At 34.2% G+C, this 16,421-nt stretch overlaps 1 protein-coding gene across 2 annotated transcripts in view; it reads left to right on the top strand.

Moving 5' to 3' along the window:
- LOC306870995 (zinc finger protein 618-like) overlaps positions 1-16,421 on the top strand; it is a 54,742-nt gene that overhangs the window by 24,044 nt on the left and 14,277 nt on the right. For both annotated transcript variants that reach the window (XM_079418632.1, XM_079418631.1), the window contains exons 4-9: positions 3,431-3,508; positions 4,792-4,839; positions 5,002-5,091; positions 6,301-6,372; positions 14,084-14,173; positions 16,252-16,344. In XM_079418632.1, coding sequence (XP_079274758.1) covers positions 3,431-3,508; positions 4,792-4,839; positions 5,002-5,091; positions 6,301-6,372; positions 14,084-14,173; positions 16,252-16,344 — 471 coding nt within the window. The remainder of the gene's footprint in view (positions 1-3,430; positions 3,509-4,791; positions 4,840-5,001; positions 5,092-6,300; positions 6,373-14,083; positions 14,174-16,251; positions 16,345-16,421) is intronic.

Genomic DNA, 16,421 nt, shown 5'->3' with positions numbered 1-16,421 from the left:
TCCTCGAAACAAAGGGAAACTTCCTCGAAACAATGAGAAACTTTCTCAAAATATTGAGAAACCTCAAAATAATGACTTATTTTCTTGAAATAATGAGAAACTTTCTCAAAATGAGAAACTCTCGAAATATTGAGAAACGTTCTCCTAATAATGACTTAACATCTCGTAATAAAGAGAAACTTTCTCAAAATAATGACTTATTTTCCCAAAATGACTTATTCTATCATAATAATGAGAAACTTTCTCGAAATATTGAGAATTTTTCATAATAATGACTTAACATCTCATAATGAGAAACTTTCGCGAAATGACTTTTCTCAAAATAATGACTTATTTTCTCGTAATGAGAAATTTTCTCGAAATGGGAAACTTTTTTGAAATATTGAGAAACCTCGAAATAATGACTTATTTTCCCCTAATAATGAGAAACTTTCTCATGCGCAACACAATGTGACGGCACGCTAGCGAGTTTCAACATTTGTTGGTCAAAGCCATGCATGAACACCTAAAGTGTATAAACTCTTTATTTCAGATATATTATCTGTATGTAGTCTTTCGTTAATTTGTAGCACTTACCAACAAGTTACTTTGCCAGACAATGATAGTTCATGGCTTCAAACAGATATAGAGGAATATATTCCAACAAAAATCACATGCATTTTATGAAGAAATGAAAGCCAATACACATATAAACTTAATGAATGGATGTTCATTTTGATTGTTAGTTTTATTAGCTGTCACTTTCATCCATCACATGCATAGGCCCACAATGTTTATACATTAGTCCAATCTCATCTCGCTAGCACAAAGTGTTGTTCATTACCATGGTAACCACTTGGTCCCACACCGCTTCTTGCAGGACATGTGGACGTGAAAAATACTTAATGTGGCTTAAAGTGCAATGACAAACTCAAGATACAATATTATTGATCATGCATACAGGCAAGCATAAGAGCCCGGAATTTGAACGAAACACCCAAAGTTGCACGTTAAACGTTTGCCTATAGAAAACCGTTATAGAAAATGCATACAGTATGCATGATTAAGTTGAGTACTGAATTTGGTTCAATCTGTCTTTGTACCTCAAGCCACGTTAAGCATTTTTCACGTTAAGCGTTTGTCCTGCAAGAAGCGGGACACCGAAGGCCAAGCAGTTGCCATGGTAATGCGAACAGCGATGCTTTGTGCTTTTGAAATGAGATGCTTACGGTATGAACATTGTATGCATGTGATGCATGAAAGGGACAGCTAATAAATCATAGAAATAAACATCTGTTAATTAAGTTTATATGTGGAATGGCTTTTATTTATTCATAAAATGCCTGGGTTTCTAAACTGAAATATTAGTCTGGAATGTTTGAAGCCATGATCTAATAAGATATAATAAGATAATAAGACTTTATAAAATAAATTATCTATAATAAGATAATAAGAATTTATCTGAAATCGTTATTTAATGACAGATTATACCTTTTAGATTACAGAACAAAGCAATGTTTGCGGTGTTCCTGCATGGCTTTGACCATGTTGCTAGCGTTCCGTCACTCTTGTGTTGCGCATGCGTGGATTAAGTCATTATTTCAAGGAAGTTTCACATTATTTTGAGAAAATAAGTCATTATTTCGAGAGAGGTAAATAAATATATTTATGTAAATTATATTTTGAGAAAGTTTCTCATTAGAGAAAATAAGTCATTATTTCGAGAGAGGTTCTCATTATTTCGAGAAAGTTTCTCATTGTGACAAAATAAGACATTATTTTGAGAGTTTCTCATTATTTTCAGAAAATAAGTAATTGTTTTGAGAGAATTTTTCATTATTTTCAGAAAATAAGTCATTATTTCGAGAGTTTCTCATTAGTTAGAGAAAGGTTATTATTTCAAGAAAATAAGTAATTATTCTGAGACAGTTTCTCAGTATTCTTTGACATACTACAAAATGAATCATATGTATATCAGGGTTATTGCAGTTAACTAAGACTAAAACCATACCAAAAAAAAATTGTTACTCGAAATAAAATAAATGTTAACCGAAAAAAAATATATATATTTTTTAGCTTGTTGCAAAGGAATCATTTCTCATTTTTTAGTTTAACTTGAAGTAACTAAAACTATGACTGTGTATGTCAATCGGAGAGGGGGGGGGGGGGGGGGGGGCACTTTTCTCAAAAATGCATTCAGGGCTTAAAGGGTTAATGCATTGTAAAATGTTTTTTTTTTTTGTAATCAAAGCTGAATTTTCAGTTAATGATAAAATTGAAGTGACTTATTTAAAAAAATAATAGTAGTAATATTTTTTTTTCGTAGTTTGTGTAAAAGAAAAAAAGTCTTGCTCACTGAATAGTGTGAAATACTACATTTGATTGTACTGTTATTCTAGATGTTTTCTAACCACATCAACACATTCATTACAATCAGTCACACTAGCAACACACATTAGCAAAAAATTAGTCATTTTCTTTACAGTTTTGAACAGTTTGTCAGAAAATCATGAAGGGTTCTTGGCATCATGCTAAATCTGTATTTAGCATATCTGTAAATCTGTATCTGTAAATAATGGTTAAAATCACCATTTTGAAATCTGTCATAAATTGCAATATCTTTTGACTAAGTTGGCAAATAAGCACAAAAATTGAAAAATCGACAACACGTCCCAGAACTACCTGAGAAATTTGAACAGCGCCACCTAGTGTTCCTGAGATATAAGGATTTTTTGCGAAAATGCTAATAATTTGTGAAACTATCAACTTTTTTTTTTTTTTTTCCTTTTCTTTTTTGTATCTTTTTGTACCCTGGGTTATGCTTAGCCCCGAATTGCTGCTAGCAGCTATATTTTGAACTTGATTCAATTAATATTTTTTTGTGGTTTTTAGTGCTGTCAAACGATTAATCGTGATTAATCGCATCCAAAATAAAAGTTTTTGTTTGCATAATATATGCGTGTGTGTCTGGTGTATATTTATTATGTGTATTTATAAATACACACTCATGCATGTATTTATTTCAGAAAAATATTTTGTAATGTATATTTATATAAATAATTTATATAAATTATATGAATATAAATATAGACATGTAAATATACTGTGTGTGTATTTATATATACATAATAAATATACACAGAACATGCCTATATTATGCAAACAAACTTTTATTTTGGATGCGATTAATCGCGATTAATCGTTTGACAGCGCTAGTTTTGTTATATTATTGGTAATCATTTTATTCATTCAGTGTTAAACTTATTAACATTTTACACACAAAATAGGTGTCTTGTTCAGGTTGTTCAAATAATTATAAGTGTTTAAAATCAAAAATTTTTTGTCTATTGGTGGAATGCCAATCCTAATATTTGTACGTACTAATATGTTGAAAAGTTGTTAAGTTAAAGTCTCTGCATGCTTTATTTTTTACTACTGTTCTCTCTTACAGGCTCTTACATTTGTGGAGTATGTGGCAAAAAGTACAAGTACTACAACTGCTTTCAGACGCACGTCCGAGCTCACACAGGTGCGTCCTGCTCTTGAACTAATGAATCTGGAAGGGCTGGTTGTAATATCTGTAGGGTTGAGAGTCATGAACCAGTTCATATTCACAACTGCCAATAAAGTTGATTTAGCTGCATTGTGACAGGACACTTTGAAATAATATGAAGACAAACAAAGACTTTCCATATCATTGTCTTGGATAAATGTAACACCAAGCATCCGATTCGGAAACAAATGACACTGAGTCAGTTAACGAGTCCTTATGTTCTAAGGCTTATGAGCCTTAAATAAGTGCTTCAAGGCACTTTCCACAAATAGGACACACATTGGTCACCCATTACTAAAACTAAAATATTACACTGTTGGTTGGCACTGTACTTTTCCCCACATTTTAGAACATATGAGTTTAATTACTTCCTGAATCAATAAATGTATTTTTCTTAAATATTGTTAATGAATGAATCTGTATGTTGTTTTTTTTTTTTTTTTTTGGATTGACACAAATTGCTAATTTATATTTATAGTAATCATATGAAACCTCATATAAAATTCAAATAAAATAAAACTGGTCAAATTATATGTATTTTGATCTCGAGCGTATTACATTTCAGTTTACAATTTCTGAAGGTTGAGCACTGAGCATTTGTTGAAAATAAAACGGATAGATAGACATTCAAAGTAGTGTTCTGAAATAATAACTGATGTAGTACATAAAGAGGAGGTATTATCATGCAGTGCATACACACAAGGTCAGAATTGTTGGCACCCTTGGTAAATATGATCAAAGAAGGCCGTGGAAATAAATCTGCATTGTTAATCCTTTTGATCTATAATTTTTTTAAAAGTCGCAGAAATATAACCTTTCATTGGCGAATAAGAATTTAAAATGGGGGGAAATATCATTATGAAATGTTTTTGTCTAATAAACATGGGACACAATTAACGGTACCCTTTTATTCAATACTTTTTGAAACCTCCATTTGCCAAAATAGGCAAATTTGATCCTCCTTTGATCATATTTGCCAAGGGTACCAACAATTCTGACCACGTGTGTATACACAACTATTCAATTTTTTTTGTTTTTGTAATTGCTTTTGCTTTGTTAACAGAAGCATGCATTTCTTTCAATAACATCAAAATATATTTTCAAATACTTTTGAATGGAAGTGTAATAATTATTAGGTGATGAATGCTTCCTTAAGCGCTGAACTGAAATCCGAATTCTAACCAAAATCATCAAATTTGACAATTTTCATTACCAGTTTATATATTTGTGTGTATTTTGTGTGGTTTCTTGTTGTTCAGAGACTGAGGCTGCTGCTTCTGGAGAAGGAGCATCTCTGGGAATTAATAGTGAGTAGCATTTATTCATGGGACAGATTTTTGTATAAATGTCCTGGAATTGTCTAAATTAAGTGGTTAAAGCTGACCCGAATTCTTTCCAACATCCCATCACATAACTTATCTTACATATCTTAAGTTTCTGTTCATACAAGTCTTTGTTTTCTAATCTAGGTTCTTTCCGCTATACATGTGACGTATGTGGGAAAAAATACAAGTACTACAGCTGTTTTCAGGAGCACCGAGACCTCCACGCAGTTGATGGTGAGGCTGCATATTCACTTGATTTGTAATATACAAATGTTTTTTTTTGTCAGAAAACACATGGCTGCTGTTCAATTAATCAAAAGCCTTCATTTAAATCACTTAATGTTTCAAGGTATTTTCCACAAATAGGGTACAAATTGGTCTCCCTTTACTTTTTTATGGGCACAATTAATTTTTTTTGTTGTTTGTGTTGTTTTGTGTTTTTGTTAAACTAATGTGTACTAGATAAAATATTAAAACATTATAAATATTATGTTCAGACTTTCCCCCATTAAAAAAAATAAATAAATACATTGTTACTTGAATCGAGCTTTTTTTCTTTTAATTTATGGTTAATATACGGTTAACTGTTGAGTGATACTGTATTTATACATGTTCCAGTTATTTTTACATCGACAAAATCCAAGGTTTACAAAACAATCCAAATTTATATTGTATTTTAAAGACTGCAAACCTCAAGTAATTTAAGCTATTTTATTATTAAGCATTTTATATTTAGTTTAATCTCCAACATACCACATTGTGTACATACTACATTTTCTGAAGTTTGAGCACTAATCATTTGTTGAAAAAGAAAAAAAAAACTAAAATGTTTCAGGTCCTATCTTATACAATATCTGTGGGAAACAATGCCTCGAATTAAAGGGGAAAATATGAAGTAAGCTATGTTTTTACATTAAAAATAGAACTTTAACCAAAACCTTCCTAATGAACAGTGATTTAAAAAAAAAAAAAGAATACGTTGGCAATTTGCTTGATCTTGATCGTGCAAAACATTTTCCACATAAAAGCTGATGATAAATATATAAACATCCTGACATTTAGTTCTAATCATAAAAGACAAGGTTTGTTCTTTTATTATTTTATTTCACAAATGAAGCATGGGTTGCAACTCCAGCAGCAATAAAACTGGTGACATTTTCATGAAAGATGCATTTTCTAAGATGGTGTTCGAGGAGATATTGATACATTATAAAGGCATCATCTCACCCTTCACTACTTCTTTGTAAATACTCTTCCACTATTTGTAATGTCCAAATACTAGTTTTTAACATTGCTAACACCATTGACATTAAAACATTATTAAGACCCACACTGGTGGTTTTATGTTGTCTCCAGAGGTGTTGAGTATAAGATTGAGACTCCAACTAAAAAGACTACCTTACCTTCACTAATCTTGTGTCCTCTTGTTCTTTTGTTGTCCAGATCCGTATGATCATGTGATACCAGTAGAAGACCTTAAAGAGGAGACGGAATCCTACCAGAAAATGGGACCAAGTAAGAGTTTTTAAAATGGTTTCCTTTCTTATTTGTTGCTTTAGTAGCTGATTATACAGGACCTCCATCCAGGGGCCTGTTCTTCGTACCTCGCTTAAAGGGGTCATCGGATGCCCATTTTCCACAAGTTGATATGATTCTTTAGGGTCTTAATGAAAAGTCTATAACATACTTTGGTTAAAATTGCTCAATGGTAGTGTATAAAACACCATTTTTAACCTGTCACAATCAGCTCTGCAGAAATCAACCGGTTTTTTGCATGTTGCTTTAAATGCTAATGAGCTCTGCTCACCCCGCCCCTCTCTTCTGTGGGGTGATGAGCCGTGCTCTGAGAGATTGTTTACTTTAGCCACGAAATTTGCTAACTAGCATATTATTAGGAATAGCAATTGCAAAGATTCATAGAAAAACCCCTTATACTCACTTCTGCTGTAAGTGAAGCTGGATCACGAATGATTCGCGCGAACATAAATGAGCTGTAAGCTCTAATCATCAAAATTAAAGCTAATTTTTTTTTAAATGTTTTACTTTACATGTAATGAATCTGGAATATATGAAAGTTTCACTTTTTGAAATAAGTTAGCAAAAAAAATGAACTTTCATGCTATTGAAATTTTTTAAGATGCACCTGTATCTGAATTGCTGAATTGGATCAACAAACTCAGGCCGCAAATATTTAGGGGCAGGTTTTTTTGGACTTAGGGTTTGAAGCGTGAGGTTCATTTACTTTAGCCTATTGTATCGCCAATGTTTTGACCTTTCCATTTACCCCCCTCAGTTAGCATATGTGTGTCTGATGCCTTAAAACCCTGGCAGTGGACAGCATCCAAATTATGTTCAAAATTCACTTGAGTTTTTCCAAAAGAAAACTTGATCAATATCGTGAGCAGCAAACTCATTTTGTAAAAGCCACTACAGCAACAGCGAAAGCACAACTGGCTTCTTACAAAATTGCATATCGCGTTGCAAAAGGCAAGACATTTAGGAAGTTTATTCCTCCCGCTGCCATAGATATGGTGTCATGTTAGATTTCAAATGACATTGAGGAACAGTTCATTGACAAAATTAGTCTACAAGGCCACTGATAGCAACAAGGAGTTTGTTAGTGTATGTGCGATTTTGTTGATTTCAAGTCACTGAATGAGGATTTTCTGTTTTGCAAATTCATCCCAAAAAGAGCAACGGCTGATTAACTTTTTAAGATTATAAGTTTGTATTTGACAGGCTGGGGTTAAATGGAAAGACTGCCTGGGAATTTGCATGGATGCCACACAGACCATGGCGGGGGAAACTAAGAGAATTACAGGCACTCAAGAGAGTCGCACCCTAAGCGCAGTGGATGCACTGCATTATACAGTACATCGAGAAGCACTTGCATCATGACAGACTAGCCCTACATTAAAACCCAAATTCCAGAAATGTTGGGACGTTTTTAAATTTTAATAAAATGAAAACTAAAAGAATGTCAAATCACATGCGCCAATATTTTATTCACAATAGAACAAACATAACATAACACATGTTTAAAGACATTTTAGAAATTTTACAATTTTATGCAAAAAATTAGCTCATTTCAAATTTGATGCCTGCTACAGGTCTCAAAATAGTTGGGGCGGGGGCATGTTTACCATGGAGTAGCATCTCCTCTTCTTTTCAAAACAGTTTAAAGACATCTGGGCATCAAGGTAATGAGTTTCTGGAGTTTGGTGTTGGAATTTGGTCCCATTCTTGCCTGATATACGTAGGTTTCCCATTGGTGAAGAGTTTGTGGTTGTCTTTGAAATATTTTTTGTTTAATGATGTTCTCTATACGTGAAAGATCTGGACTGGCGGCAGGCCGATTCAGCACCCGGACTCTTCTACTATGAAGCCATGCTGTTGTAATAGCTGCAGTATGTGGTTTTGCATTGTCCTGCTGAAATACACGAGGCCTTCCCTGAAATAGTCGTCTGAAGGGGAGCATATGGTACTCTAAAACTTTTATACAGTATACCTTTCAGCATTCATAGTGCCTTCCAAAACACCCAAGCTGCCCATACCGTATGCACTTATGCACCCTCGTACCATCAGAGATGCTGGCTTTTGAACTGAATGCTGATAACATGCTGGAAGGTCTCCCTCCTGTTTAGCCCGGAGGACACAGCGACTGTGATTTCCAACAAGAATGTCAAATTTGTACTCTTCTGACCATAGAACACTTTTCTGCTTTGAAACAGTCCATTTTAAATGAGCCTTGGCCCACAGGACATGTCAGCGCTTCTGGACCATGTTCACATATGGCTTCCTTTTTGCATGATAGAGCTTTAGTTGGCATCTGCAGATGGCACGGCGGATTTTGTTTACCGACAGTGGTTTCTGTAAATATTCCTGGGCCCATTTAGTAATGTTAAAGACAGAATTGTGCCAATGAGAGATGCAATGTCATCTGAGGGCCCGAAGACCACGGGCATCCAACAAGTCTTCAAAGATTTCTCCAATTTCTCTGAATCTTTTGATGATGTTATGCACTGTAGATGATGAGATTTGCAAAAGCCTTTGCAATTTGACGTTGAGGAACGTTGTTTTTAAAGTATTCCACAATCTTTTTACGCACTCTTCCACAGATTGGAGAGCCTCTGCCAATCTTTACTTCTGAGAGACTCTGCCTCTCTAAGACATCCCTTTTATAGCTAATCATGTTACAGACCTGATGTCAATTAACTTAATTAGTTGCTAGATGTTCTCCCAGCTGAATCTTTTCAAAATGTCTTGCTTTTTCAGCCCTTTGTTGCCCGCATGCCAACTTTTTTGAGACCTGTAGCAGGCATCACATTTGAAATGAGCTCATTTAGTGGATACAAATTTACAATTTCTCTGTTTAAACATTTATGTTTTCTATGTTCTATTGTAAATAAAATATTGGCTCATGTGATTTAAAAGTCTTTAGTTTTAATTTTATTCAAATTTAAAAAATGTCCCAACATTTCTGGAATTCGGGTTGTAAATAGTTTTGTCTGAAGTTGTCATCACGGTCAACTACATCGAAACAAGACCATTGAAATCACAACTTTTTTCCCGATCACACTGCTGTGCTGTTTCACAGTGAAGCAAGATAACTCTTCTGCGGCAAAGTGCTATCCAGAGTGATTGAGCTCAGGGAGCAAATTCAAATTTTTATGCATTTGAGATGACGTCTGACTCAAGCATGAGGCTTCTCTTGTAGACTTTCTCAAAGCATTCGTTCTGACTTTAGTCAGCCCACCTTCTGATTTCCCTCCATTGGAGGTTGAATGCGCTCCCCGAGCCCTGGCTCCCACTCCAACTGCGAATAAGCCCCCGAGAAGTGTCCTGGTGTGGTTTCTTCAATACTCACAAAAAGAGGCTGCACTCGAGGCAGCTCGAAATAAGCGTGACACATACAACATACACACGTGGTCAGAATTGTTGGTACCCCTGCTAAATATGATCAAAGAAGGCTGTGGAAATAAATCTGCATTGTTAATCCTTTTGATCTATTATTTAAAAAATTCATCGAACCTTTCATTGGAGAATAAGAATTTAAAATTACTGGATTAACGGTACCCTTTCATTCAGTACTTTTTGAAACCTCCATTTGCAAGTTTAACAGCTCTAAATTTTCTCCTATAATGCCTGATGAGGTTAGAGAACACCTGACAAGAGATCAGAGACCATTCCTTCATCCAGAGTCACTCCAGAACCTTCAGATTCCCAGCTTCATGACGGTGCTTCTCCTCTTCAGTTCACCTCACTCATTTTCTATAGGGTGCAGGTCAGGGAAATGAAATGGCCATAGCCGAAGCTTGGTTTTGTGCCCAGTGACCCATTTTTGTTTTGTTTTTAAGGTTTGTTTGAATTATTGTCCGGTTGGAGGATCCAAACATGGCCCATTATTATAGTCAGTCACATTTAGATTTTTTATCTGTTGGTATTTGATAGAATCAGTGATGCCATGTGTCTAAACAAGATGTCCAGGACCTCCAGCAGAAATATAGGCCCACAACATAAAAAATACAGCATTATATTTCATTGTACACATGGGGTACTTTTATCCCTGTGTTCGCCAAACCCATCTTGAGTGTTTGCTGCTAAAGAGCTAAATCTTTAGTTTCTGACCATAGAAGCCAGTCCCATTTGAAGTTCCAGTCGTGTCTGACAACTGAATATGCTGGAGATTGTTTTTTTTTTTATTTATTTATTTTTGAAGCCCTTCCAAACAACATGTGATGTAGGTGCTGTTTGGTATATATTTTTTAAGGTTTTCAGATCCCAAAACTCAACCTTTTTCTGCAATTCTGTGTTCAGATGTGGTCCTTAGAGAGTCTTTAGCCACTCAAACTCTCCTTCTCACCGTGCATTAGGACGATATAGACACATGTCCTCTTCCAGGCAGATTTGTAACACATTTAATTGATTGGAACTTCTTAATTATTGCCCTGATGGTGGAAATGGGAATTTTCACTGCTCTAGCTCTTTTCTTAAAGCCACTTTCTAATTTTTGAAGCTAAATTATCTTTTGCTGCCCATCAGAAATATATTATTTGGTTTTTCTCATTGTGATGGGTGATTCATTTGGAATTTGGCCATTTTCCCTCCTATTTATATTTCTGTGAAAACAGGAAGCCATGCCTGGATAATTTCATGTTCATAATCACGCTGACGCGCTCAAAATTGTGAATATGAATTAGAATGTATTTTATATATATTTTACTCATAAGAATTGCTAAGGGTACCATTAATTTTTTTTAATAAAAGATCAAAAGGATTAACAATGCATATTTATTTTCACAGTATTCTTTGATCATATTTACCAAGGGTACCAACAATTCTGACCACGTTTGTATTATGAACATTTCAGTCTACAGTTTTACACTGACTTGTTTGTGCAAGTTTTACGTAGACGATGAGAGATGTAGCATGGCTTCGTTTATCCAGCTCAGCTCTGATGTTTTCACGAAGGACAGATTTGTCTTGATTCGTCTGTTGACAGTATACTGAGTTCCTATTATTCATTATTTGCTGTTGTGCTGAAAAACTGAGTTGACTTTTTTTCCTAATATATATGTGACTTTATTGTATTAATATATTTTGTATTATTTTTTTAAATCTTTTTTTTATTTATTTGAGATTTTCAAACACAGCTCAAGAAAACAATATTTTTCTTTACATTCTTGAAGTCTGCGTGAACTGGAAGTTGTTGCTGAATTTTCAGTATGGTTTCCGTATTTCCAACTGAAATGGAATATTGAATAGAGGGCAGGGTTTTAGTTTTAGTTTTTAGTTTCACCATTCACAACAGAGGTTTCAGGCTATGCCAAACTGTGTCTTGGGCCAGATGGTTTTCCACTGGAATTTAAGAAGTTCTGACTGAAAATGGGTCAAATTCTTATGCCCACTATTAATAATATTTGGAAAGGTGAAATTCCACCTTCCTGGAGATGTACTTCTGTTAGTCTGCTTTTTTTTTTAATATATATAAAGACCCTTTGGTTTGTTAATCTTACAGGCCCATTCGTCTCCTTAATGTGGACTACAAAAGTTTTGGCCTGCAGGCTTGAAACGGTATTTCTTAAAATTCTAAATTTAGATCAGACAGGTTTTGTGAAGTCTAGAAATGGCACAGATAATGTACGCTGTATTCTCAATGCCATACATTACTTTAATATTCCTAAAACCCAGCAATGATTTTGTCTTTGAGGAATACAAAAATCACACAAGATTTTTTGGCATCCAGTGTTAGAAAAAATTGGAGTTGGTTCCAATTTTATTAGTGTGATTTTAAAATATCTATACACAGATGCAGTAACCAGTGTCAATGTGAAAATCTGTTTCTTGGCCTTTTAACATTCTCTATAATCTGGCTATACATTCCACTTTTCAGGTTTCAGAGAGAGGTCTTAAATATTTAGGTATTTTTATTATTTGTATCTGATTTGAATAACTTTTGAGACCAGTAATTCCCCTCTAAATAATAATAATAATAATAATAAAAAATAGAAAGATTTGAAATAGTGTACCTCCTCGCCAACTTCTCTTCTTGGGAGAGTCAAAGTTATTAAAATGAATATTGTTCCTCAACTAAATTATTGGTTCCAGAATCTTATTTGACCCCAGCCTTTTTTAAATCATTGAACTCTCACATATACTGCAGCATTTGGAATAATACGCAACAGAGAGACTCTCTAAACTTTGTAAGCTTTGGGAGGTCTTCCCTCGCCTAACTTACAATTCTATTACTGATCTGCTCAACTCAAAATGATGATAAATTGGTTCATGATCAGGCGTGATTCTATATGGATTGATCTTGAATCTTTATGTTATTACCCCAGAAGACTCGAGTTCCTCCCATTTATCAACAGTGTAGACCAGATCAATTCTCTTATTGATAATGTAATTATTTATGCAACATTACTGGCTTTGGGAAACATAAAAAAAAAAAATATATTACTCCAGTTATCTCTGTCCAGTCTCCCAGTTTCCAGTTCAGATTAGGAGTGTTGGCCTGTTGGAATGGAACTTTAAGGGTTTATCTTGTTAAAGTCATTTGAACAACTTGAAATAGCGTATAACATTTCCTCTGATTTATTTTAATTATTTAGTTTGCAAATATCTTCCAATTTGACATTTTACGGAGTCTCTTTTAAGGCAGGACAAACTCTGTTGAAATTGATCAGAATTGGAAGCAGTCTTGGAGGATGATTACTGCCAATTCTCTTAGGGATTATTTCAAAGTTTTATGCTCTTGCTCCACTCTGACACTTAAGCATATGATTCTCTGAAACCATTGTGGGAACAGGATTTGGAGGTATCATTCAGTCCGGCACCATAGGACGGAGATTTGTAATGGAATTTTTCCATTACATTCCATTTTTTTTTGTAATGGAAGTGTATCTCAGTTTCTCTACATGAACATTTTTTTTGTGTGTGTGAAGGATCTGTTTTACACCTGGTCACCTTCTTAGAATGTTCTCTAGTTGCTCAGATCTTTGCTTTAAATGTAAGACATGTAAGGCACACTTTTTAATTTATTTTGTGATCACATTCAGCCATTCTGGACAGGAGTTCAGAACTGTTTTTGATGTGGAAAAACTACATTTGATTAAAATCCTTGTATTTCTGGCAAAAAAAAAAAAAAACAAACAAAAAAAAAAAAAAACAATCACATCATTTCATTTTAAAAATGGAATTTTAAGCTTGTATTAATTTTCACATTTTTTCCAAGGCTAAAAATCACACTTAAAATTAGGCTACTTCATATATCCATGTTTTTCCAAGAAAACGGGAACCCTGGTTATTCAAAGGAAAAAGTAATATTGCTGAGGGTTTCATTTAAATATATTGATTGGTTTCACTTATTTGAATGCTTATTTTGTCTTTCTTTGAATCATGCCCCCTTGGTTGAGAACCACTGGCTTTAATTAATAGTTCACCAAAAAATAACAACTGTCAAACCTGTTTTATAAAGAGATTTTCCCCCTTCCGATTGGATCTAGATTTGAATTGTATGGACAAACATGTTTGAAACAACATTAGTGAGTCATGAAGACAGAATGTTTCATTTTTGGGGTGTACTGTCACTTTAAGAAACAGAAATCTGGTACTGATAAATCATTATGGTTCAAGTGGAATAATGAATCTCTGAAGCATTGCATTGCAGCGCTAATGTGTTTTTGACTGAGTTTGTTGGTTAATTACTGTATTTTGTGTTCTGTAGAAACGGGAAGTTACACGTGCGAGTATTGTGGAAAACAGTACAAATACTTCAACCCCTATCAGGAACATGTGGCTCTTCACGCTCCAATGAGTAAGTCCTCACTTCATTACCTGTGTTTTGTGGTGTTTATGGTAGTTTTCTTCTAATAGATGAATAGAGGCATGTAGAAGTTATAGATTCGACACTAACAGTAAAGGAAGGAGATGGTGGAAGCTTGTTCACAAAACTACTATGCAACTTAATATACCAAGATCATAATTTCTGTTGTAAAACTACCCAATCTGTCTGCAATAAACCGTACAGGATCTCAAATTGTTATTGCGCTCTGCTGAGGTGTTCGCTGTAAAGTCTTTCTTATTATATTTGTCCTTCGTCTCTCCTCATTTATCTCTTAGTCCTGCATTGAGGATATGCAGAGGAGTTTGACATTGAAAGCTATTTAAAGTATGGTGAAAATATAGAAATGGGTCAGAGAGACTGTAGCGATGCTACCAGAATTAAATTTCAATTTGCTTCAAAATGACTGATTATTCTAAATGAGCTGTAAAATTTTTAGAGAGTCGTGGTTTTGCAGGGAGCTGTGAGATGGTTGACTAGTTATAAAGCATGTTTTTAATGATTAATTGTGGATGCCTATGATTAATTGTCAATGAGACATGTTGGGTGATTAATCATTTGCTTTAGAGACATTTCAGACTTTGTTAAATCTCTACTATTGGCATAGTCATTGCCAGGAATGTAGCAGTATGGGTATTTTTCACTTTTCTGTAATACTGCCTATAACCAACATTACTTTCAGATAGGTTACCACTATTGTTGTATTTGGTGAATTGAAACTTTCCATGAATAAGGTGCCTCCAAACATAAGAATATATAAGTAACAGCTTTCTCTGGTGTGAGCAAAATGACCACTGGGCCAGTATTTAAGTAAACAGAATGATTTTAAACCATTTTGCTTTTGATGCACTTCTTCTTTTGATTTAGATTACATCTACCACTCTAATGAAGCTCTAATTAATCAGGAGTTACAGTTATGGCCAAAAATATCGGCACCCTTGGTAAATCTGATCAAAGAAGGCTGTGAAAATTAATCTGCTTTATTAATCCTTTTGATATTTTATAAAAAAAAAAATCACAAATCTAGCCTTTCATTGGATAATAAGAATTTAAAATGGGGGGAAATATCATTATGAAATAAATGTTTTTCCCTAATACACATTAGCCACAGTTAACGGTACCCTTTTATTCAATAATTATTAATATTCAATACTCATCCAGAAGTGCTCAAAATTGTGAATATGAATGGGAATACACTTCAGAGATATTTTACTCATAAGAATTTCTAGGGGTGCCAATAATTGTGTCCAATGTGTATTTGAGAGAACCATTTATTTCAAAGCAGTGATACTGAATAAGAAAATTACATTTAACAATGCAATTTATGTATAATTGATCAGCAGTAATATTTAAAACATTTAACATGGTTGCATTGTGTCTTGATGGCAGTGTGCATACGGAAATGACATGCATACAATTATTTTATGCATAGTAAAGCAAGTAATTGTAAGCTCCAAATGAGATTACTTTGGGCGAAGAGACAGTGTTAAAGAATAAATCTGAAAGATCTTTTGAGGACTGGAATTTATAAGGGAATTTTGCACAAGCTCATTGAGCTTATGCATACTTCTGGAAGGAAATCTGTGCAAAGATTTCTATATCCTGTCCCTGGAGAAAGCTCTCCGTTAGCATTGCCGTTCATCCCAATGGCTTTTGCTTGTCTGGTGTGCTGACATCTTTGTTTATGGGAACTTTGTTCTGGACATTGAACTTTTTCTTTATTTGTCTGAACCATTCACCCGAGGAGTAAATGCTGTGTGACTTAACACTCTAGATGTGAAGAAAAACGATGACCTGACAACTCTTCACACATTTACATTCTTAGGAGCCTTCCACAAATCAAGCACTGGCAAAACAAATATCAAAAGATTTCATATAATGTATTACATATGTTGCTTGCAAAAAAGGTATATATTATTTAGTTTTTTTTTATGGAAAATACCGGTTTTATTTTGAGTGATGCACTAAGAAGGAAGAAATGAGCATTTCAATTTGTCTTATCTTTGACTGATATATATTATTTAAGCTGCTTTGATTTTTTGCTTTTGCAGAGGGAAATTATGGCCTTAAAATGGAAGGGAAAATGTCTAGCCAGTCAGGCCAGTCCAGTCGTGCCGACATCAACAATTCCCAGAACTCGAATGGTAAGTGACATTGAAATCTTTCAAATCTTTCACCTTAGATATTTGAATCTCGTGAAGTGTTTGCACTTTGCTCACAG

The sequence above is a fragment of the Barbus barbus genome (genome assembly GCF_936440315.1).
Source record: "Barbus barbus genome assembly, chromosome: 6".
Classification (NCBI taxonomy): domain Eukaryota; kingdom Metazoa; phylum Chordata; class Actinopteri; order Cypriniformes; family Cyprinidae; genus Barbus; species Barbus barbus.
This window is presented reverse-complemented; position numbering and strand designations above follow the sequence as displayed.